The 25481-nt window shown below is 42.9% G+C and overlaps 1 protein-coding gene across 2 annotated transcripts in view; it reads right to left on the reverse strand.

Moving 5' to 3' along the window:
- PPM1A (protein phosphatase, Mg2+/Mn2+ dependent 1A) overlaps positions 1-25481 on the reverse strand; it is a 344322-nt gene that overhangs the window by 37373 nt on the left and 281468 nt on the right. For both annotated transcript variants that reach the window (XM_069207419.1, XM_069207420.1), the window contains one exon: positions 22249-22306. In XM_069207419.1, coding sequence (XP_069063520.1) covers positions 22249-22306 — 58 coding nt within the window. The remainder of the gene's footprint in view (positions 1-22248; positions 22307-25481) is intronic.

Here is a 25481-nt window from a genome sequence, read left to right on the forward strand (position 1 = left end):
TGGTGGATAATACTAACGAGACCCTTTTACCTGCAATCAATCAGATGGATTGATTTATTCTAGAACGCTTTCAGAGCAAGCTCCATGTTGCAATACCAACATACCATCTAACCCACCGAGCCCCCCATACCTCCCCACAGTTGATAGCTGGAGAGCAGACAACATCCGGTTTCAAAACTTTATCACATGGGCATAGTTCTACTCCCCTTTCATGATGATAAACTTAGTTGAGTCTGGGAGTCTGACGCACCGTGTTTCACCCAAGAATCACCACAAACTTCTGCACTTCACATTTTTATGCAGAATGTACATTGCATCCAGTTTTCTTATGCACTTCAATCCCACAAGATCCCCCGATTGCCCTTGTTGCAACAATCCCATAGCAGATTTGGCTCACCTATCCTAGACATGTCAACCGACTGAATCTTACTGGCAGTCTGTTTATGATATGAGGGCCCAAATGAGAGACTTAACTCTTACCACCGACCCTCTGGTGGCCCTTGGTGACATCTCCAAACAGTGCATTGTTTCACTGCCATCGCCCTATTGCTGGCCAAATGCAAGATGGCTCTTCATTGGGGCTCATGGCACCCTCCTACCACCAAACCATGGTTTGACAGCGTGGCCTGTTATACCACAAGTGAATAATATGCCATGCTACAATCCCACACTTCTCGCCCTAAAAAGATTTGGCATCCATTCCGTAATTATATGTTATTTACAGGGCGCCCTGGTCAATTCCCTGAGCCCTCCCCCCTGCAATAATCCTCCGACAACCCTACACTCTTAGGGCCCGCAGTTCTGACAGACCTGTTTGTTTCATACTATCTCACTTGCCACACACACACATGATTTCCTAGAACCAATTACTAAATACATACCCTTACTACATATTTCGCTAGTACGAAATATGCTCCTATTGTCTTCTTTCTTTTACATGCAGGCACTGTGTATCTTTTCTACAGAGTAGCAGGACAACGCTAATGCTGTTTTTCCCTGCTGGTACTGGATAAAATCTCAAAGCATTAAAAGAAAATATATTCAATTATAGCTATAGCCAAGGAAAAAGAGGTCCACTGCATCGGTTAGGATTTCAGCAGTTGTTGAAACAGACAGTAGTAGTATAATGGGTGCCACAATGAATGATTGCATTGCAAATAAGAACTAAACAACAACAATTTTAACAGGCAGAGGAAACCACAAAAATTATGAATGTGCTTCGATGAATGACATGCATTAATATCAATTGCCAAACAAAGGTTGTAAGAAACAGCAATTGCAAGAAACCTGGTGATTTTTATACGGAGTATAGGAATAACACTAGTAATAACCATGTGAGTGCGAGTAATGTAAGTGAGGTCAATGAAATTGCTGGAAGAGTGCGTTGGTACTGAAACTGAGGAAAAATCCAGAAAAAAATTCAAGGGACCACTGTGCATGGTCAGCACTGTGAATGATTCCACTGGAATTATGATGCACTTATGGTCCCTGATTCCAATATGTTACTTTTCATGAAAAGTGAGGAGAAAAAACCTTAGTAAAGCCTTCGGGTAATTTCATATGAAGATGTTTATATTTTACTTTGACAGTTTAGAGTTTATGGACAGAAGATATAAGCCTTACAAACTATCTGATGTGAGATGTTGGCACACCTTTGCAGCGCTGGAGGCTAGAACTGTTAGTGAGCAAAAGAGAAGAAAAGAAAAAGAACACAGATGCCCATATATAATGTAGGTCTGTCTCACTGTCATGGACCCTTTGGAGGTTGTCACTAATTGCAAGCACTGTCGACATGATAGTGAAATGACTGTGGGAAAAGAGGAGTGCTGTTAGGGGAACAAACAGTGTGAGTAGAGTTGAGCATTATGTGATGTCATTTCACATATTTAGTTTATGTTACAGTATAAAAATGATAAACGTTCTTCAAAAATGGGTACAGGAATAAAGACAAACATATGTTGTCTTACACAGCAGGCATAATATGAGCTAGAAATTCCAGGCAGAGATGGAAATAGTGTTAATGTTGAGGCTTTCAGGCCGTGATAATATGGGAGAGGTCCCTGTGATCAAAGTATTAAGTACAAATACAAAGATGAACAGTGATTTGAATGAGTCTGTGTGTGTCAATTGAGTGGTATGTATTTGTAGAGTTGAGCACAGTATTACATTTAGCAGAATTCATTAGGTTGAGCACACAAGCGCTTTTCAACCTGTTCTAAGTATTCTGAGGGCTTTTAACCATTCCCATCTCACGTCCATCACTTTCACTCGTTCATGGACTTATCTTTCAAAAATCCCTTAATGTAATTGGTAACTGCTTTGCATTTGTCCCGCCTTGGGGGGGGTTATGTTCCTGACGCTGTTATATGGATTACTGCACGATTGCCAATATACTTCAGTGTGGGTGGACAATTTTTTAAGTTTGCCTCTCCCCTTAGTGCTCCATGACGCTCAGCGCAGACCACCGTAGACTCCATTGGCAGTACTGAAGTGCTGGTCACATTGTTCACACTGTTAAGTAATCAGTCATTCTTTTCGCTATCCCCTTCACGCTCCATATCTCCAAAAAAACACTTGTAATTGATAAATGCTTTGCGTAAAAAACACAGAAATCCTCAAAGCGGCAATCCCGATACATCAGGAGAGCTGATACTACAATATTTACTGCACTTGGGAAACTCGCCCCATAATGCTTTGCAGGCCATTAGTTTTAGAAAACATTTTTGCTCATAACTCAGCCTGTGGTGGTCCTGGACAATGGGACCACCACCAAAACGTCCACGACAAAGTGCTATTTCTGTGTACATCATATCTGGGTCCCCACACTATGGTACTGGGGATCCCAAAATTACCCCTTCTACCATTCAGTGTCTGTTTAAGCTCTATCATGATTGGAACTTTTGTTTTACAGCTGGGAATAGTTTGTGTTTTATGGGCTTTGTTTGTAATATCATTGGAGTAGGCCTGTTAGCTCAGAAAACGGGTAAGGCATTATGCCCTCAAGGGGCTAAAGATATGGTTACACTGCATTACTGTCTGCCATTTTCTTTTCATGTGGTTATGCCCCCTAGGGGTTAACTATGTGGTTACATGACCATGTTTCATACAAATGTCTTTTTCATTGTGGTGTTCTCTAGCAGCAGTTCTAAGCATTAGTCAACATATCAACATAGTACAATATCCGCAGCACGGAAACTTGACCCACAATGCTTTGCAGGGCATTACTTTTACAAAACATTTTTGATCATAACTCAGCATGTGGCGGTCCTAGGACCATCTTCAAAACATTCACCACAACGTGCTCTGTCTACATCATCTCTGGGTCCCAACACTAGGTTATTGGGTACCACAAAATAATAACCCCTCCCACCATTCAGTGTCTTTTTAAGTTCTTTCATTGCTGGAACGTTTGTTTTGCAGCTAGCAGTAATTTTGCTTTAAGGGCCTTGTTTGTTATATCATTACAGTAGGACTGCTAGCCTTAAAAATGTGTAATGCACTAGGCTTCTAGGGGCTAAACATATGGTTACACTGCATTACTTTCTGCCATTCTCTTTTCATGTGCTTATGCCCACTAGGGGCTAACCATATGGTTATATGACCATGCTTCTTACAAGTGATAATTTTATTGTAGTGTCCTCTAGGGGCTGTTCAGAGCATTACACTCAACATTCTACAATATTTACAGGCACGAAAACTCGACCCATAATGCTTTGCAGGGCATTACTTTAACAAAACATTTTTACTCATAACTCAGCATTTGATGGTGCTATGGCAATGGGAACACCTTCAAAACATTCACCACAATGTGGGTTATTTCTGTCTACATCATCTCTGGGTCCCAACACTAGGTTAGTGGGCATCCCAAAATAATAACCCCTCCCACCATTCTGCCTTTTTGAACGCTCTCATGGGTGTAACTTTTGTTTTACAGCTGGGAGCAGTTTGTGCTTTAAAGGCCTTGTTTATAATTTCATTGTAATAGGCCTGCTAGCCCTAAAAATGTGTAAAACACTATGCCCTCTAGGGGCTAAATATATGGTTACAGTACATTTCTTTCTGACATTTTCTTTTCATGTGGGTATGCCCTCTAGGGGCTAACTATATGGTTACATGACCATGTTTCTTACAAATGCTATTTTCATTGTGGTGTCCTCTAGTGGCTATTCCGAGCATTATAATCTAATGCCAAAAGTTTATTTCTGATAAAGGTTTTTATTCGGTTAACATGATAATTGTATATTCTTTAATACTCTCCTTATTGCAATTATTCAGGCCTACTTAACATCCTTATTACACTCTGACTGTTTGAAGACTCTTGATATGTCTGGGTGACCGTTCTAATTTCTTTGCTCTTGTTACTCCACTGTGGCAGTCTTGTGTTTATTTTTGGGAATTGTGTTAGCCAGCCAGCAACTCTGATGGTGGGGTGGTGAAAGTAGTCATCTTTTGGAATTAGCATGGCAGATTTAAATTAGGATGCTAAATGGCAACCTTTTTATTTTTGGGTGCAGATAGAGAAAGAAGGTAAATTGAAGTGATTTCGTTTTATGCAAGGCCACTGGAATTGCGTGGCAGGAAAACACAAAATTAGGAGGCAGGGCTGACCAATTTATGTGGCAATAGATGTCCAATTGAGAATTTGCAACACCAACAGCTCTAACTCAAGCAAATGTGAGACTTATTGTATTGCAAATGCTTGTTGTTTGCTGCTATTATTGCAAAAAAATGAGAGAACTCCTGTAGAGCGCAGACCTTCACTCTTTGAATAAGGGCACTCTGGTTGACTGTCACCCAATTCCCATCATCTATTTGAGATTTGGGTATCTAGCTTGGCTCTCAAATGCTTTAAAAAAAATAATGGACAATCTTTTTGGTGATGTCCATTTCAAGATGACATCCTTATCTTCGCTGCCATTCACCAGTAACACAATGTTGTTTTGCATAGATTTTGACAATTTTGGAATAAAAAGGCATGACTGGAAAATGCAGGGCTTTGGGCTCAGTTTGTTCATTATATAGGCCATACATTTTCCACCTTGTGAACAAAGATTTCCTCAGTTTATTGTTGTGTAATAGTGAATGCTAAGCAAGATTTCTGTGTGGGTATGGTACCACAGTGGAACCATAATGAACAATTAAAAAAAAAAAGGAGCAACATTTGAACTGGGTGATGAGTGTAGGGATGTGGAATTCCTATAGCCTGGCAAACAGGACATGTTGGTTGGGGTCATCATGCTTATCTAGTCCATGAGACAAGTAGGCCCAACCCCCTGCAGTACAAACCCTTTGATTACCAGTTTACAAGGAAGAGAACTGTGAGCGGTGTCCGTATGTTAATGCAGTTATAACTTGTATTTATGGTTCATTAACTGAAAGCCTTTATTAGTAGGGGGAGCGTTCTAAATAAATGTTGTAAGCTCAGACTGCACTACTGACAATGGTTCCAGTAAAAAACAAAAAAGGTTTAACAATATGAGGCTACATATAATGCTTCCACAAAGCTCTCTGAATAGATGTAAATGTTTTTAGAAGATTGTAAGCAAGATTGATGATTCTTTGCTTTCAAAATAAATCAGGAAAAAAAACATTTTGCTAAATTACTGAGAAATTTTAGGTACTATTTCTTTGAAGCATCATTTAGTAAAATGTGTTGATGCATGCTAGTAGTTCCAAAAAATATTCCTAATTGAAAATCAATGTACCCAGTTTCAACACGATTATGGAAAACATGAAAAGAAACCATCATTGGCAAAGTCAACTGATCTGACACTGGTGGTCACTCTTTTGGATCTGTCAATACAGTTTTGACTTGGCTTTTGTAAAACTTTATTGTTGTGGGAACCACGAAGCCCTCACCACTGCAACAAACACTGGCAATAAGCAAAACAAATTTTGGTGTCAAAAAGCACACATTGCAGTAGTCCTTGGAACTGAACAAAACTACTTTGCGTGCCCATATGCTCCTTCTGGAAGAGCAGAATGCTATCACTTACAGAACAGTCACCCGATGGATTGAGAGAGAAACAGATGTTTTATAAAAACAGGTGGTCTTGGTTAACGCCAGACCTAATTAGGGGCCCACTTTTTAAAGAAAGTCAGAACAGTGCGCCCATGGTACTTGCCTCTGCATAAGTGCAAAATTATGGCTTTCATTAATTCACAAGCGCTTACAAAAGTAGACCAGGTAATCGTACTCCTAGAAAATATTTGGGAATTGTATTTTAGCATGAGCAAATATGCATGTTTAGATTTGCTCTATGAGAAAATCTACTGAGCGTTTACAAGTTCACATTTCAACCACTTTTTTCCTCAACCCTGCAAGAACTTCCACTTCTGCCCTTGTCAGGTGTACATTTCCAACCTGTCTCAGTATGAGAAAAGATTGGAGAAGAGCTGGTGAAAATCCTTAAAACATTAAAACATGCTCGTTAGTAGGTCTGCAGAGACACAAAGGCATTTCAACCCTGGAACTATTGCTTACTACTTTCTCCAGCCAAATTATGTAGATCTGCAGAATGGTAGCAAATTAAGGAAATTCCTAGTATGCAAGTCCTAGCATATTATTAGCAGAGAGAGGCTATTATCAGAGCTCTTATATAATTAGACTGCTGGCTTTATTTGTCACCACACTACATGGTACCAAAGGAACTAGATTGTTTTTTTACAGGACAAGTAGATTTATAAAGCAACCTGTCCCATGGACAAGCAGATATTTTTATTAAATTCCACACCCATGGAGTGTTGCCTCTTTACCAGTTAATGATCTGAAAACCAATGCACCAACCATAAAGTTATTTGTCAGAGTCGTAAAATGTGCTGTGACAGTTGATGCCAGTTCCATTAGCGTAAGGGGTATATTACTGGCAAGGTATGGGTGATGTTCTGAAATCAGTTTTTAACACCGACATCAAGGTAAGCCCTATATTTGATATTTTGTGGCATTAGCAGGACAGACTACACTGAGATTCTCAGAAGTTGCAGAAAGGTACTATTTCTGATTATTTTACTAGCAAGGGGAGAATTATGCAGGAAGTCGCTGCAAAGGCCCCCCCCCCCCCTCAAAAAAATAAAACAGCAGCAGAATGTTTTGGAGTCGTAAAGCAGCTGTAATTTATAGAAAAAACTAGATGAGTAAGAGGCTCAGATAGGTTGTGGGCCCTTCTTGAAATGTTAAAAAGGCTAAAACAGTCCTATGATTACATCTGCCCACACCAGGAATGGATGTTGTGGTACCAAACATTCATCTCTGTACCAGACCAGGAGTTAGAGCTCCAGAGCACAAAACTGGGATTGTCTTAGACTTCATGATGTTGGTTGCTCGTATTAAAGGATGATATAAGGACTGGGAAAAAAATGAACATGCTGTTGTGCTCATTTCTAGACTATTACGCGGTTCAGAGAGACACTGCAACACAAATGAGGGAGAAATCTAAAACATTTTCAAGGGGAACATGCTTGATTTGTACATGACGCTGTACAAAACCCTGGTATGCATGGGGAGTAATGTTGTTAGCAGGGCCTTGCCAAAATTAGTACAACTCATTTCTAAACATCAAAGGTACAATTTTACCATTAGGTGTGTGTTGGGAGGGCTGCGGAACACCTGGGGGTGAGAGAGTTGTTATGACTGCTGTGCTTGCTTAAAATACAGATGTACTGAAGAATGGTTAAGTTACTGGTAGCTGGGCAGTGCATATAACACAGTGGTATGTAAAAGGCTCTTTGGAATTCTTTAACTTAGAGGAATGACCTGCCAAAGTGTTTGTAAGTACAAAATATTAATTAAGAACTATATATGAAAACGTTATGTGTCAGGAGGCTACAATGTGAGGGCTGATTGCCCCTCAAGGCTACCAAATGCCAATGAGCACGGATGGAAAACCAGATGAGTTACTGAAGAGTGGGGGCTGACATAGTGGTTTTGATGTAGTGTGAGGGTGCCATTTTATGTGAGAATAGATCGATTGTTATCTTAAAGACCCTGTTTTAAGTGAGGTAAAAAAGTACATTGTAAAGGGCTGGTCCCCACAAAGAATTTGAATAAAGGACAACAGTCTTATGCAGAGGGTGCTTCGGAGCACACTGATGAAGGTTAGTTAGTTTTACATCATTGTTTATTTTGTGCCCCATAAGTGCCCCTGTGAAAGATTAATTGCCATTGCTGGAGAAGGGCCAGGCTGCCAGTGCTAATTAAGCACAAAAGCCCCACAGCATGGGACACACAAACTCTGGCACTAGGACTTGGTCCCCCAGCACACATCTTGGCTTCTCCAGCTCATGCTTGGAAAAGGGGCAATCTGCCAACTCTAATAAAGCGCCAACAAAGCCCCACGGTGCAGTAAGCACAGACAATGTTTGGGGCTAGTGCTGGGGAGAGACTTGGTCCCCCCAACACACATCTCAGCTTCTCCAGCTCTTTTTCACACCTTGTTCTGCTTGGAAGAGGAGCCGGCAGTGAGCGCAAATAAAGCACCAACAAAGTCCTGCGTCGCGGGATGCGCACAGAATGTGCCTAGGCACCTGACGGGGCCAATCTGCACCCAGGCACGCGCCTGGACGAGGCTGGGCCATCCTTGTTTAATTGTTAACAAGGATCTCGTAAGCTTCCCCCTTTGTCTGTTATTGTGCAGGTGACTCTGGTACGTCGGACGGCCAGTCAATTGGCGTGGAAACATTCCTGTCCCCTAACCTGCAAAAAAGCCACAAACAAATCCTCGTGTAGTAAACTCACCTCCCACCCCCACACAGTTTTACAACCTCACCATCACACCCACCCCCCAGCCAAAAAGAAGGTAGGGCCTCCAAAGAGGGAAATGCACTCAGAATAACATGCCAGAGGTTTAGCAGCATTACCCTCTTGTCAGAACCCCTTGCACGACATATCAATCTTGGAAAATCTAGTACAAACTGCAGTAGAGGGTATAACAAGAAGATTAGACAGTCTAGAAAATGGGATGTTAAAAGTACTGGAACTTTTACAAAAACAGTCAAACTCTCACTATTCTCGTACCACCAAAATGAGAACCATCTGCAGCACGCAAAGGCAACCCCGTCGATAAAGCTGCCTCTGAACTGCATAATGCTGAACTTCGATCCAGCCTCGTGTGGTATATATGGCTCAAGTACCTAAATCCTTTCATAGCCCGGGAACTGACAGGCCCACTATACCCCGCTCTAGCACACACACTATTGATGGAGCAACACAGACAGCATAGCAAAATGGCAGAGCAATACAACCTTTAAAGGGCGACATTATCCATCTTCTACCTGAATCAACACCTTATGTCTTGATTTTATTAGGGGTACCTACTCTGTGCCTGCTACAAAGGTAATTTGGCGACAAGCTTAAAAATAAAGTGGTAAATTGGATCACACAAAGGACTTCTACAGTAAATTTGCTACCAAAGCACATAATAGTTAGAAATGTCAGTTGGATGGGCCATTTGTGGAGGTCACAGGATGAGGACTGCATTACAGTAAACTTCATACATCCTAACTTGGTGGAAGGTATTCTATCCAGTCGGCAATTTGTGCAGTACGGGAGTAATATTGGAGCAGTGACTCTGGGTTTTTTCTATAGACGAGCTTGTTTTCCCCCTTCACCAAAGAAATGCAACCCATGCACTGAAAGCAGTACAACACGGCCAGCAATCCCTCAAAGTAACCGTTTTTCCCCTTTATCACGCTTGGAAGAGACCGAATGACTTATAAATCCCATTACTTCCATTTTTTTACCCATAGAAAGGTATGAACCAACGTACCCTAGTACGACCGAAATGGTCACAGAGGTAACTCATAATCACAGCAATGCAGATTCTGGATCAGACTCCACTAGGAGCATGGGACTAGTCTCCTGGAAGACGCCGGCTAAGCCAACAAATTAAAAACAGATGCCTGGGCAAAATTTGTAAAGGAAACCTACATTATCTGCATCCAGGAGACCTGGTAAACTGACTCTTGTGATATAGATGGCTTTCTCTCATTATGCACAGCTTCAACAGTATCTTCGATGCAGAGAACAGAGGGTGGTTTGATGGTTTTTAATTTCTACTGCAGCCCCTTCCAGGATTGTTTCACCCCTCGAGAAGGCCTGGCGCAAGGACCACACCGCTGACAACATGACCGCCCTCAAGAACGCTACCCGCGAACACCACCACCTGATCCGAGCTGCTAAAAGGAACTTTTTCACCGACAGACTGGACAAAAACAGCCACAACAGCAGAGAACTCTTCAGCATCGTCAAGGAGTTCTCCAACCCCAACGCCGTCACGCCCTCACAGGATTTGTGCGAATCCCTCGCCACCTTCTTCCATAGCAAGATCAGCGACCTCCACGACAGCTTCGGACACCAGACCCAACCAAACACCACCGAACCCGCACCCCCGGCCATCACCCTCAACAACTGGACCCACATCAACACTGAAGAATCCAAATCCACCATGAACTCTATCCACTCCGGCGCCCCTTCGGACCCCTGCCCTCACTTCATCTTTAACAAAGCCGACGACATCATCGCCCCGAACCTCCAGGCCGTCATCAACTCTTCTTTTTCTTCTGCTATCTTCCCCGAATGCTGGAAACACGCAGAAGTCAACGCCCTACTAAAGAAACCTACGGCTGACCCGAGCGACCTGAAAAACTTCCGCCCCATCTCTCTCCTGCCTTTCCCAGCCAAGGTAATAGAGAAGACCGTCAACAAACAGCTGACCACCTTCCTGGAAGACAACAACCTGCTCGACCCTTCACAAACCGGATTCCGAACCAACCACAGCACGGAAACCGCCCTCATCTCAGTCACAGACGACATCAGAACCCTGATGGACAACGGTGAAACAGTCGCCCTCATTCTCCTCGACCTCTCTGCTGCCTTCGACACCGTCTGTCACCGCACCCTAATCACCCGCCTCCGCTCCACCGGGATCCAAGGCTAGGCCCCGGACTGGATCGCCTCCTTCCTCTCAAACCGTTCCCAAAGAGTTTACCTCCCTCTGTTTCGCTCAGAACCCACCGAGATCATCTGCGGCGTACCTCAAGGCTCATCGCTCAGCCCGACACTCTTCAATGTCTACATGAGCCCCCTCGCCAACATCGTACGCAAGCACGACATCATCATCACCTCCTACGCTGACGACACCCAACTTATACTCTCCCTCACCAAGGACCCCGCCAGCGCCAAGACCAACCTACAAGAGGGTATGAAGGACGTCGCAGATTGGATGAGGCTCAGCCGCCTAAAGCTGAACTCTGAAAAAACTGAAGTCCTCATCCTCGGCAACACCCCGTCCGCCTGGGACGACTCCTGGTGGCCCACGGCCCTCGGCACCGCACCGACCCCCACAGACCACGCCCGCAACCTCGACTTCATCTTGGACCCTCTTCTCACCATGATCAAGCAAGTCAACGCCGTGTCCTCCGCCTGCTTCCTCACCCTCCGCATGCTCTGCAAGATCTTCCGCTGGATCGCCGCCGACACTAGAAAAACCGTGACCCACGCCCTCGTCACGAGCCGCCTGGACTACGGCAACACCCTCTACGCTGGGACCACAGCCAAACTCCAAAATCGCCTGCAACGCATTCAAAACGCCTCGGCCCGCCTCATCCTCGACGTACCCCGCAACAGCCACATCTCCGCACACCTGAGACACCTGCATTGGCTCCCAGTCAGCAAAAGGATCACCTTTCGACTTCTCACCCACGCACACAAAGCCCTCCACAACAAGGGACCGGAATACCTCAACCGACGCCTCCGCTTCTACGTCCCTACCCGCCGCCTCCGTTCCTCTGGCCTCGCGCTCGCTGCCGTCCCTCGCATCCGCCGCTCCACGGCGGGTGGGAGATCTTTCTCCTTCCTGGCGGCCAAGACCTGGAACTCCCTCACCACCAGCCTCAGGACCACCCATGACCACTCCGCTTTCCGGAGACTCCTAAAAACCTGGCTTTTCGAGCAGCAGTAAACCCCTCTTTCCCCTAGCGCCTTGAGACCCGCACGGGTGAGTAGCGCGCTTTATAAATGTTAATGATTTGATTTTTCATCACTGTTTTATGAAGCTTGGATATTTGACAATAAGCTACTATACTAATATCTTTGATAGCAATAGGGCCAAGGTAGTTATATATTTGGGCAATACACTAGAGCAGAGGTCTTCAAACTGGGGGGCCTGAAGTGATCTCAGGGGGGGGCCCAGACTCTGTCCAAAATAAATATTATACAGATAACAGGCCTTTGTTTTAAGCAGAAGCATGTTATTGCAGTTTTAAAAATGTAACAGTACTTAACTGCAATACTTAAATCGGTTTAGAGATATTTAAACATTGCCATGTTTATAAAATAATTGTGAAAAATTCAGAGGGGGGCCCAATGATTTTTATTTTTCAACTGGGGGGGGGGGGGGCGTGGCATTAATAAGTTTGGAGACCTCTGCACTAGAGTGCTTTCTCCCAGATAAAGGGAAGGCTCTATTTATTCTGTAGGCAGGGGAATTAAACCTACCCAAAAGTAAACTTCTGAGGAAGATGCTGAACACTTTACCCATTCTCTATATGGCACTACTCCTAACAAGCTAGCATTTAAATGTGATCTAAACCTTATGGTTCCAAATGTCACAGGGGAAGGTGATAATTTATGAACCTACATTGGCCTAAGAGAACAGAGCAATATAGGCTGTGTACTGGTTTCCAGAAATCCCAGTGTTATATCAATCAATCAATCTGATAACAGGGAAAAATTGTGTCTGGGATCATAATCCTCTTGTTTTAACATTACTGCTGACTTCCTCTTTGAATAGCAACATGATTGCTATAGGAAACATCAATCCACCAGGGCAAAAAACTGCGAGGATTATATTGGTGGGTGTTGATCCTGAAAATTGTATGAGTGAGCTAATAAGAAAAAATAAAAAACTTATTTTTACCCCACTTGAAAGGTAACAGATACAATCACAATAATCAAGGTACACACTATTATCTCTACATCTGTCAATCAACACCTGATCAAGGTAATCAGAGGCAAAAAACATAGGCCAAAGGGGTGGTTTGATCGTCATTGTACAAATGTGCAAAGGGAATTAATTAAGCTCCTACATGCCAATCCAAGGGATCAGGTAGCCTTCCAAAATAGTAGAATACGTTACAAACAAGCCATTGCTACAAGAAAGAAGAACTCACAAGACAAAGTATGGGCCGGTCTAGTACAGGCTGCTGATACAAAAGATAATATACTATTTTGGAAGACCAATCATACGCCCTTTCTTAAAGGCAACTCTGGCCCAAACCTTAAGAATTCAATTTTTGTAGAAGTCTCAATGGATTCCTTCTCATCGATCTTTACATCCCTCACTGAGCAAGATTATGAAGACGGACCTACATTGTATACTATTCAAATTGGCATCACTTTTAACACAGAGGAAGTGCAGAGAGCGCTAGCTAAATCGGCACTGGGGAAAGCACTCCGCCTGAATGGAGTCCCTACAAAATTGTATAAACATCTTCCGGACCTCTGGGTGCCCCTGCTTATACTGGTGTGCAATATGGCTAGGCTGGCAGTGTGCCTTCTTCCTGGTCCGAACCCCTAATCATACTGACATTTAAAAAGGGTTCCAAAGAGGAACCAAAATGCTATAAGACCCATTTCCTTGCTGGATTCTTCGGCAAAATTCTTAGGAGGGGTCCTACTAGAGAGATTAGAGGCATGGACCGAGGCTAACAACATACTCTCCCGAGCACAGTATGGTTCCAGAAGGGGCTTAGCGAACGTGAACAATGCCTTAATTCAAACCTCTTAATAGGGAAATATCTGAGGGCTATAACCAGTAACCTATATGTGTTTCATGGACCTAAGCAGTGCGTTTGATCTAGTGGACCACAATAAGATATGGAGTTGTGTGTTTGCATTGGGTGCTCCCAAATAAATGATCTCATTGCTTGCTTATATGTATAGTAATTTGATGGCAAGAGTGCGGTATGGCCTGCCGGAGGAGTTAAATAAGACCATTTAGGATACTTAGAGGGGTAAGGCAGGTGTTTGTCTTAGCCCCTCTCCTTTTCTCAATCTGTAACAACAATATTGATGAGAGGCGGGAGTCACTTGGTGTAGATTCTCCAAACGCAGCACGATGCCCATATCCTTCCTGCTGTATGCTGATGATGCTGTTCTCTAGGCATTAACTCCAGCAAGCCTACTAGTTCTTATTAACTCAGTGATTTTATGGAAGGCATGGACCTTAGGTATAATCTGGGGAAGACATTTACTATGTCATATTTTAGCAAGAAAAGTAAATCTTACCCCTTTAATTTAAAAGGCAACAATATTGCAAGCACAAAGAATGAAAATGTCACTTACCCAGTGTACATCTGTTCGTGGCATCAGTCGCTGAAGATTCACATGTTGTGCATAGCCCGCCATCTGGTGTTGGGTCGGAGTGTTACAAGTTGTTTTTCTTCGAAGAAGTCTTTCGAGTCACGGGACCGAGGGACTCCTCCTCTTTGTCTCCATTGCGCATGGGCGTCGACTCCATCTTCGATTGTTTTCCCCGCAGAGGGTGAGGTAGGAGTTGTTTGTTAGTAATAGTGCCCATGCAATGGAGTGAATAAGTATGTACCTATTTAAGATTTAATATATTTACAAATGTACAAAGTTGAAGCTAACTTCCAAACGGCTACAGGCTCCCGGGGAGGTGGGTGGGCACATGTGAATCTTCAGCGACTGATGCCACGAACAGATGTACACTGGGTAAGTGACATTTTCAGTTCGATGGCATCTGTCGCTGTAGATACACATGTTGTGCATAGACTAGTAAGCAGTTATCTCCCCAAAAGCGGTGGCTCAGCCTGTAGGAGTGGAAGTAGTCTGAAATAAGGTTCTTAGTACGGCTTGACCTACTGTGGCTTGTTGTGCGGATAGCACGTCTACACAGTAGTGCTTGGTAAATGTGTGAGGCGTAGACCATGTGGCTGCCTTACATATTTCGTGCATTGGAACATTCCCTAGGAAGGCCATGGTAGCGCCTTTCTTTCTGGTTGAGTGTGCCCTTGGTGTAATGGGCAGTTGTCTTTTTGCTTTAAGGTAGCAGATTTGGATGCACTTAACTATCCATCTGGCTATACCCTGTTTCGATATTGGGTTTCCTGCGTGAGGTTTTTGAAATGCAATAAACAGTTGTTTAGTTTTTCTGATGTTTTTAGTTCTGTCGATGTAGTACATTAGTGCTCTTTTGACGTCTAATGTATGTAGTGCCCTTTCAGCTATGGAATCTGGCTGTGGGAAGAACACTGGTAGCTCTACCGTTTGATTTAGGTGGAACAGTGAAATAGCCTTTGGCAAAAATTTAGGATTGGTCCTTAGGACTACTTTATTTTTGTGTAGTTGGATAAAAGGTTCTTGTATTGTAAACGCCTGAATTTCACTTACTCTTCTTAGAGATGTGATGGTGATGAGAAATGCAACTTTCCAGGTTAGGAATTGTATTTCGCAAGAATGCATAGGTTCAAAGGGTGGACCCATGAGTCTTGTTAAGACGATGTTGAGGTTCCATGAAGGAACGGGTGGTGTCCTTGGTGGTATAATTCTTTTGAGGCCTTCCATAAATGCTTTAATGACAGGTATCCTAAATAGTGAAGTTGAATGGGTAATCTGCAGGTATGCAGATATTGCTGCGAGGTGTATTTTAATGGAAGAGAAGGCCAGGTTCGATTTTTGTAAGTGTAGTAAGTAACCCACTACATCCTTTGGAGATGCGTGTAATGGTTGAATTTGATTATGATGGCAGTAGCAAACAAACCTTTTCCATTTGCTTGCATAGCAGTGTCTAGTGGATGGTCTTCTAGCTTGCTTTATGACTTCCATACATTCTTGTGTGAGGTTTAAGTGTCCGAATTCTAGGATTTCAGGAGCCAGATTGCTAGATTCAGCGATGCTGGGTTTGGATGCCTGATCTGTTGTTTGTGTTGTGTTAACACTGGCCTGTTGGGCAACTTGACGTGGGGTACTACTGATAGGTCTAGCAGTGTTGTGTACCAAGGTTGCCTTGCCCATGTTGGTGCTATCAGTATGAGTTTGAGTTTGTTTTGACTCAATTTGTTTACTAGATATGGAAGGAGAGGGGGAAAAGCGTACGCAAATATCCCTGACCAGTTCATCCATAGGGCATTGCCTTGAGACTGCCTGTGTGGGTATCTGGATGCGAAGTTTTGGCATTTTGCGTTCTCCTTTGTTGCAAATAAGTCTATTTGAGGTGTTCCCTGAGTTTGAAGTAAGTGTTTAGAATTTGGGGGTGAATTTCCCATTCGTGGACCTGTTGGTGATCTCGAGAGAGATTGTCTGCAAGTTGATTCTGGATCCCTGGAATAAACTGTGCTATTAGGCGAACGTGGTTGTGAATTGCCCATCGCCATATCTTTTGTGCTAGAAGGCTCAGCTGCGTTGAGTGTGTCCCCCCCTGTTTGTTTAGATGATACATAGTTGTCATGTTGTCTGTTTTGACAAGAATGTATTTGTGAGTTATGATTGGTTGGAATACTTTTAGTGCTTGAAAAACTGCTAGCAGTTCCAGGTGATTTATGTGCAGTTTTGTTTGATGTACGTCCCATTGTCCTTGTAGGCTGTGTTGATCGAGGTGTGCTCCCCACCCCGTCATGGAAGCATCTGTCGTTATTACGTATTGTGGCACTGGGTCTTGGAAAGGCCACCCTTTGTTTAAATTTATACTGTTCCACCATAGAAGCGAGAGGTATGTTTGGCGGTCTATCAACACCAGATCTAGAAGGTGACCCTGTGCTTGTGACCATTGTGATGCTAGGCACTGTTGTAAGGGCCTCATGTGCAGTCTTGCGTTCGGGACAATGGCTATGCATGAGGACAGCATGCCTAGGAGTTGTAATATCATTTTTGCTTGTATTCTCTGTGTTGGATACATGCGTTGTATGATCTTGTTGAAATTTTGAATTCTCTGTGGACTTGGAGTGGCTAATCCTTTTGTTGTGTCTATTATGGCTCCTAGGTATTGTTGTACTTTGCACGGCAGAATGTGTGATTTTGCATAGTTGATGGTGAAACCGAGTTTGTAGAGGTTTTGTATGACCTGATGTGTGGTGTGAGCACCTTGTCAGTGAGTTGGTCTTGATTAGCCAGTCGTCTAGATACGGGAATACGTGTATTTGCTGCCTTCTGATGTGTGCAGCCACTACTGCTAGACATTTTGTAAAGACTCTTGGTGCGGTTGTTAAACCAAACGGCAATACTTTGAATTGGTAATGTATTCCTTTGAATACAAACCTGAGGTATTTCCTGTGCGACTGATGTATTGGTATGTGGAAATACGCGTCTTTGAGATCTAAGGTTGTCATGTAGTCCTGTTGCTTTAGCAATGGTAACACCTCTTGTAGCGTGACCATGTGAAAGTGTTCTGATTTGATGTAGGTGTTTAGTGTTCTGAGGTCTAGGATTGGTCTCAGTGTTTTGTCCTTTTTTGGTATTAGGAAGTACAGTGAATAAACTCCTGTGTTTATTTGTGTTTCTGGTACTAGTTCTATTGCGTTGTTTTGCAATAATGCTTGAACTTCTGTTTCCAGAAGGTCTGAATGTTGTTTTGATAAATTCTGTGCTTTTTGTGGTATGTTTGGAGGGATTTGTAGAAATTCTATGCAATAACCATGTTGGATAATTGCTAAGACCCAAGTGTCTGTAGTTATTTCCTCCCATGCTTGGTAATACTGACCTATTCTTCCCCCCACTGGTGTTGTGTGGAGGGGATGAGTGACATGTGAGTCACTGCTTGGTTGTAGGGGTTTTGGGGCTTTGAAATTTTCCCCTATTCCTAGGGAATTGTCCTCTGTATTGGCCCGGTAAGCCTCCCCTCTGGTACTGTCCCTGGTAGCTGGACGGTGTTGTCTGTGAGGTGCTGGCTTGTGTGGCCTGACCCCGAAACCCCACTCTAAAGGTTGTTTTGCGGAAGGTGCTGTAAGTGCCTCTGCTCTGCGGGGAGTGGAGTGCGCCCATGGCTTTAGCAGTGTCAGTATCCTTTTTGAGTTTCTCAATTGCCGTGTCCACTTCTGGTCCGAACAGTTGTTTCTCATTGAATGGCATATTGAGCACTGCCTGCTGTATCTCTGGTTTAAAACCAGATGTTCGTAGCCATGCGTGCCTTCTTATAGTCACAGATGTGTTAATTGTTCTTGCAGCTGTGTCCGCTGCATCCATAGAGGAGCGTATCTGATTATTAGATATGTTCTGTCCTTCCTCAACCACCTGTTTCGCCCTTTTTTGTAGCTCTTTGGGTAGATGCTCAATGAGGTGTTGCATCTCGTCCCAATGGGCTCTGTCATAGCGCGCAAGTAGTGCTTGTGAGTTAGCGATGCGCCACTGGTTTGCAGCTTGTACTGCGACTCTTTCCGGCTGCATCGAACTTGCGGCTCTCTTTATCTGGGGGTGGTGCATCCCCAGATGTGTGGGAGTTGGCTCTCTTGCGAGCTGCTCCTACTACGACGGAATCTGCTGGCAGCTGCGAGGTGATGAAAACAGGGTCTGTGGGAGGTGCTTTATATTTCTTTTCCACCCTTGGTGTTATTGCTCTACTCTTGACCGGCTCCTTGAAGATTTCCTTTGCGTGCCAAAGCATTCCTGGGAGCATAGGCAGGCTTTGGTAGGAGCTATGGGTGGAGGAGAGGGTGTTGAATAAGAAGTCATCCTCGACTGGTTCCGAGTGTAGGGACACGTTGTGGAACTCCGCTACTCTAGCCACCACTTGTGAGTATGCTGTGCTATCTTCTGGTGGTGATGGCTTTGTAGGATACGCCTCTGGACTGTTGTCCGAGACTGGGGCGTCGTACAAGTCCCAAGCGTCTTGGTCCTGGTCACCTTGGCTCATGGTGGTGTGAGCCGGGGAATGTGATGGAGTTTGTGCTGGTGAAACGTTAGCTACAGGTGGAGGAGAGGGTGGCGGAGTTACCCTTTTCACCATTTTTGTTTGTGGTGCTTGGTCTGACTGAAACTCCAGTCTCCTTTTTCTCCTAATAGGGGGAAGGGTGCTTATTTTCCCTGTTCCTTCCTGTATAAAAATACGTTTCTGAGTGTGGTCCACTTCGGTGGATTGCAACTCTTCCTCAAATCTATGCTTTCGCATCTGAGAGGACAGTGATTACTCCTCTGTATAGGAACTAGTAGTTGGGTCGGTTGCGGGTCGTTTTGGCACCGAAACCCTGTCTGTACTCTTTTTCGGCTCCGAGGTGACCTTCTTCTTTTTCGGAGTCGAACCCTCTCGGCGCCGATCTTCCTCGGTGCCACTGTCTCTGCGTCGAGCAGTTTCGGCTCCGCTATCTCGGCGTCGATCTCTTTCAGCAGCATTTCTCGGTCCCGAGAAGGCTGCGTGCCGGTGTCTCGAACGGAGTCGGACGATCTCGGCACTATTTCGGCCTTTTTCGGTGCCGATGGTTGGTCACCGAATTTATGGGTGGAGCCATGGCCTGGTGGCAGTGGCGTCCCCTGGGCCTTGTCACTTTTCTTGTGTGCTGGCTTCGACGTCTTACTCACAGTTCTTTGTTTGTCGAATTCCTCGGAGTCCGATTCATGGATCGAGAATGTTTCATCTTCCTCTTGTTCCTCGAACTCTCGGTGAGCTGTCGGCGTGGATGCCATCTGCAGTCTTCTGGCTCGACGGCCACGGAGTGTTTTTCGGGACAGGAACGCACGACAGGCCTTGCAAGTCTCTTCACTGTGCTCAGGCAACAGGCACAGGTTACAGACCAAATGTTGGTCTGTATACGGGTATTTGTTGTGGCATTTAGGACAGAAACGGAACGGGGTCCGTTCCATCAGCGTTGTTTTACACGCGGTCGGGCCGACCAGGCCCCGACGGGGGATCGAAAACTACCCCGAAGGGTACCAGAGCTCTTCACTCTTCGATTCGGTGTCGATTCTATCTAAGCCGATCCCGAACGCAACAATACCGACGTAATTTTTCCGATATTCAGCTAACTTTCCGTTCCGAAAACCGGAGCGAAAGGAACACGTCCGAACCCGATGGCGGAAAGAAAACAATCGAAGATGGAGTCGACGCCCATGCGCAATGGAGACAAAGAGGAGGAGTCCCTCGGTCCCGTGACTCGAAAGACTTCTTCGAAGAAAAACAACTTGTAACACTCCGACCCAACACCAGATGGCGGGCTATGCACAACATGTGTATCTACAGCGACAGATGCCATCGAACCTTTAGTTACCTAGTTTTTTTTTTATTAGGGTCTAAGTCTATATGAGACATGATAAAACTTCATACTGCAAAGACAGTTTCTGCCACAACATATGGGGCTGGCATTTGGGCTTTGGGGGATAACAACATCCTGCGAACACAAGATGATACATTTTTGAGGAGGTTTTTAGCAGTACCACAATTAACCCTAAGTACGATTGTTTATACGAACTTAGCTTGCAGCCCATTTCGATGGTTATAGAGGCCAAACTACTGTGAACTTTGGTGTTTAGTCTGGTCAAAACCTGAGGCCAAACTAACTCAGGATATTATTAGGGACTGCATGACATTGGAGCAGGTACACAGGATACCGTAGCTTTTGCAGATTGACAGGAGCGTACAAATTATTGCAAATAATGACACGTATTTGTGGGAGAACCCGGAAAATATATTTTTTTTACTCTAAAAATGTATTAAAATCCATTATCCGTACCACAGATTTCTCCTGACAAGATTTTGCTTTTCTAATATACATCACATGGTAGTCTTTCCAATGGGTATTAAGTGGGCACCATAGGGATACCAAATGCCCTTGTGATAATGTATCAACTCAATCTACTATGCATATAACCCATTCTTGTAAATTGTATTACGAAGGCAGGAAGAAGTATTTAAAGTCTCTGTTTCTAAAGGAAGGCGTGTAAAACTACCAAAAATCTGTTTGATGGAAATGAATGATATAAAGGTTAGCCATGTCTTGGCACTATTTCTCATTTGTGTAATAAGAACAAGGAAGGGACTAAATGATTACAGGACAGCTGATTGCAGTTAATATCCTCGCGCAGTCCATATTCTATCTTACCTTGATTAATTGGAATCTTAGATCAGAACATTAGTTTTAATCACTATCAAATTGCAATTTACTTTTCTCTTTAAAGATAATCAACTGTGAAGTTTATTAGTGAATGCTTAATGTTGCTTGCACTTTAAATTGAGTGCTTTGTGAAGAAAGAGGAACCTTCTATGATTGCTTTTATTCATTGAATTGTATTCTCTTAAACCTGAATGATCTGAACACAGATGAATGAATTAATTAATTGAATTATGATGTTTTTTTAAATTCAGTTTTTATGATGAAATGTTGGAAATATTGACCTTTGTGGTCATTATGATGTGAACCGAATACAGTTCAATAGCCATTGCACATTCTGGATTTTCCAGTATTTCAAAGATTATTATGCACATTGTATTGGTGGACATGAAGATAGATGAGGTAATGATCACAAAGTATTTTTGAAGTCAGAAATCCTCTGCACACAATGAAAATCTATGGGATAGCGTTTCTATAGAGATTTCTGCTCCACACATTAGAATTCCTCGACATTAGAGTCTTTTTGTAGTTTTCAAAAATGATCCATTACAAGTCTGTTGCAGCTACAACCAACAGTTTTGAAGTTCCTGTCTAAGGTAATTGCATTGGAAGGTGTCCATAGAGGTTTGGTTCCAGGCAGCGAGACTCATTTCAAAGCTGAGAAAATGCAAAAGTATTTGGGCTACCATGGTGTTAAACAACAGAATATTGTTAAATAGTTCCTCTTCCAAAGGACTGGTCGAGAGTTCAATTAATTTTTTGAAAATGGGAATTCTGACTACCATTGTTGTTGGTTACACATCTGCAGGCTTCTTCAAGTTCTCAACCTTCATGATGTAAAAGCTCAGAGAAATCAAGAACATTTCAGATGCTCACGGACAACAAATTATACTAAACAAAATAATAACCACACTGCGGGGCATCATCCCATTGGTTTAAATGTTCTCTCAAAATGTTTAACATTTACTAGCAAAACTAAGCCAATAGGTACTTGAACAAGGCACTCATGACACCCTCACAATCAACTGTGCCCTTTTTAGGACTTTTTTCCATTTAATCGCATCCATATTTTAATTTAATGTGGAAAAAATTGGAAAATGAACGTTTTCATTTGCAAACAAATGAAATAAGAGCAGTAGGCCAAAAGAAAAGCAATTCGTAACAGAAAACAAAAAGAATACATAACTCAATACTTACTGTGTCGTCATTTCTATAAGGATTAAGTCTGTTGTAAACTGCTTCGATCACACTTCGTCTAAATTAAACAAGAAACAAAGTTAAACAATGTATCCCAGTGTTTTACGCTCATCACAAAACGAAGATTTTAAATGACAACTTATAAAAATGTCAAGGCAAGTATCCATTAACCGAAGTGCTCCAACAATGCAAGCTGCAAGATCAGATTTTCTTTGACCTATCCCGTAAAACTTCCCACACAACAAGGTAGTTTGCTTTATTTTAGATGCATTGTCCACCTCACAGCCTGGAAAGCAAGCATTTACAAACCAAATAGTCCGGACGTGGCAAAGCCTGTAGTATTCATTTTGGAGCACTTATGCAGTAAATATTAGAAGTGTAAAAGTAATTGAAAAAATTAAAGTGGCATGCATATGCTTGGAAAAAAATAAAGTAAAAAAAGATGCCTCTGAAAGTAATATTAAAAAGTATTACATTCAGTAATAAAAGTGGTTGTCCCACAAGCACCGACACTAAATTGGACTACGTTTTAGGTGAATATGCACATACGGAAAAGAAAATGCTATATGCCACCAATCACCGTGAAGAGAACTCAAAGCTTAAGTGGGCTGACCCACTGCCTCGTTATTTATAGTATGGTGAGCTGAAATGAATCGTTAATGACAAATAGACCAATGGAGGACGTGGGCTGACCGAAAGATCCTCTACGTACACATTTATGTATGTATTTGTATTATCAACTTTAAAAAAAAAAAAAAAAAAAAAAAGAGGTTGGCATGACAGCTAAAGCTGTCACTAGGCCAAACCTAATTGAAATTGGATACAAACCCATATTCTTCTAAAATGTAGCTACTCATTGTTTTCTATACAGAAACGCCGGAATATGTTCTGTTTTTGCAACTGGGTAGTATCAGGATGTACAATGGACAGAACAAGGGTGGAATATAAGCTCATAGGGGTGTTTCTTGTTGAAATAAACAGATTCATTAGTTTCCGTCTTAATGCTACATAAATAAGAGCAGTGAACCTAGATGCGGCATGGACGTCAGAGTAAGTTGAGTTGCTAGTAAGAGGTTGAAGGGTTTAGTGTGGTCATAAAGAAACATGGGGCTGGAGAAAAGAAATAGGGAGAATGCAAAGGTGGGTGAGCAGCAAAAGGAGTCTGGAGGAGGGCTGATGTAAAGATGGGAAGATCTGCTTAGGGTGAATGCCGGATCTACGTAGATGATGGCTTACCTTCCATCTTTAAAGTGCCAACACGGGTCTTCCACTAATAGATGCCAAACAGTCTGCATTTCTCACTATGCTGCAAGACCCAATCTCATAAAGTTGTGAGGTCTGTGACTGCTGTCCAGATATCAAAGGTAAAGTGATGCTAATTAGTACAACCTTCTCAAGTTTCCACATGCTTATAAATCCTCTGATGGGCTGCTGGCTGGCAAGGGTAAGCATATGTGTGGCATGGTCAATCCATGATGTGCGAGCAGGCCTAGTGCTATGTGAAGTGATAAAATCCAGCACACACACAGTGGAGGAGGCCGTTCTTCTAAAGAGTGTGGCTTAGTAGACAAGCTTTTGACAAATCTTAATTCTAACATGGTGTATATGGAATTCGATGCACAAGTTGACCTCTGACCTACTTGATCTACAAATTTACAGACCTTCCTAGAAAGCAAAAGGCAGTGGTAGTATAGGTAGTTCATCATAGCTGTCTGGGTGCATATATTTAATCTAATCTGGGTAAGAAACCTATATGAAATTGTCAACCAGATCTTCCACCTTCTCTCATGGCCTGCAGGAATATAGGAAGCTCTTCAGTCTTCACTAGGTTTATTTATCCTAAAAAGTTCACACTCCCTAGTACTTCCTTTTAATTGAGGGGAAATGCACAAAGACAAAATGTATCACTGTTGAATCAGGGCATGGCATGTCCCGCCACCCTGATGCTGTGAATTCCATAGAATATGATTACATAAAAAACATCTTTTGGTGATCTGTTCAATGACATATGTAGGCATGAGGCTGGACATCTGTTTTGCTCTAAGCAGAAACAAGATAAAAAGTAACTATCCAGGATACCTCAAAGCCTTACATGTAGCTCACGGACTATTGCAGAAATGCAAATATACTCAACAGAAGGTTCTGCTTTCCGATATAATGCCTCGTATACATTTTCAAAGACATCTGTTATGTATCCCAAAGCCCATAATAAGGCTAATAAGTAAAACACTCAGGACTAGTTGATGCAAGATTGAGGCACTTACCAAATCAACAATGCAGGTACCTCTTTGTCAGTAATTGATATTTCTATTCTAATGGATGCTTTCTCAGCAACAATAGCTTGAGTCTGACTCCACTACACTCTGGAGCATCTTGCTGCGTCATTGGTACACGTATTTCAACAAGATTAAAGATGGTGTTATATTGCACTTAAAACTATGCCAGGTTCCAGATGACGACCTAAACAAGATTTTTTCTGATTGCTAGATATTTGCAGAGAAAATATCCAGAAAGTTTCCCAACAATCTTTTAGGGAACTTGAAGCCAAGGAAAGAAATATCATGGCGGTATCACACCTACACATGTTTTGATCTGTTTATTTCTTAACAACAATCTCTTAAGATAGCATGCATTCACCAGTAGCTGTTTCATGTACTGCAGGTTGGCACTTACTCTTCATATCCCTCAATGGTTACTTCAAAACACAGTGAGTGACAGCTGAGGGGCCCCACAAAATAAGGCACTAAACATAAAAACTCAATGACTTTTCTTCAAGCACACGTTTGCTTTGCATTAATTGAACAGTCTAGTAAAACCTGTGCAAACTCTCTGTTTTAGGAATGAGGGCCTGTTACTACTTCTTCCAGGGTAAGGTGATTCTGGCGTGACAAGCAGAAAATCTGGATTGAGGGCCTTCTGCTGGCTCTGCTGGTTAATTGCGAAGATAAGTTTCAAAATGACTAAATATGGTAAAAATGCGTCTGAAAAGGTGACTATTTGCAACCATTGTTCCCAGAGTAGTTTCACAATGTTAAAAGCAGCTGAGCACCTGTGGGAGTATGTATGAGCATTTCCGTTTAAGTGGACCACACAATAAGAGCATTAGAAATATTCCTACCGTCAGATTCAATACAGATAAAATTATTGTATATGAAGTCATTGTCACATTGTGGTGACAGATTTGGGGATAGACTTCAGTGCAATGACATAACACAATCTGTACAACAGATCCA

Source organism: Pleurodeles waltl, chromosome 9 (assembly GCF_031143425.1).
Source record: "Pleurodeles waltl isolate 20211129_DDA chromosome 9, aPleWal1.hap1.20221129, whole genome shotgun sequence".
NCBI lineage: Eukaryota > Metazoa > Chordata > Amphibia > Caudata > Salamandridae > Pleurodeles > Pleurodeles waltl.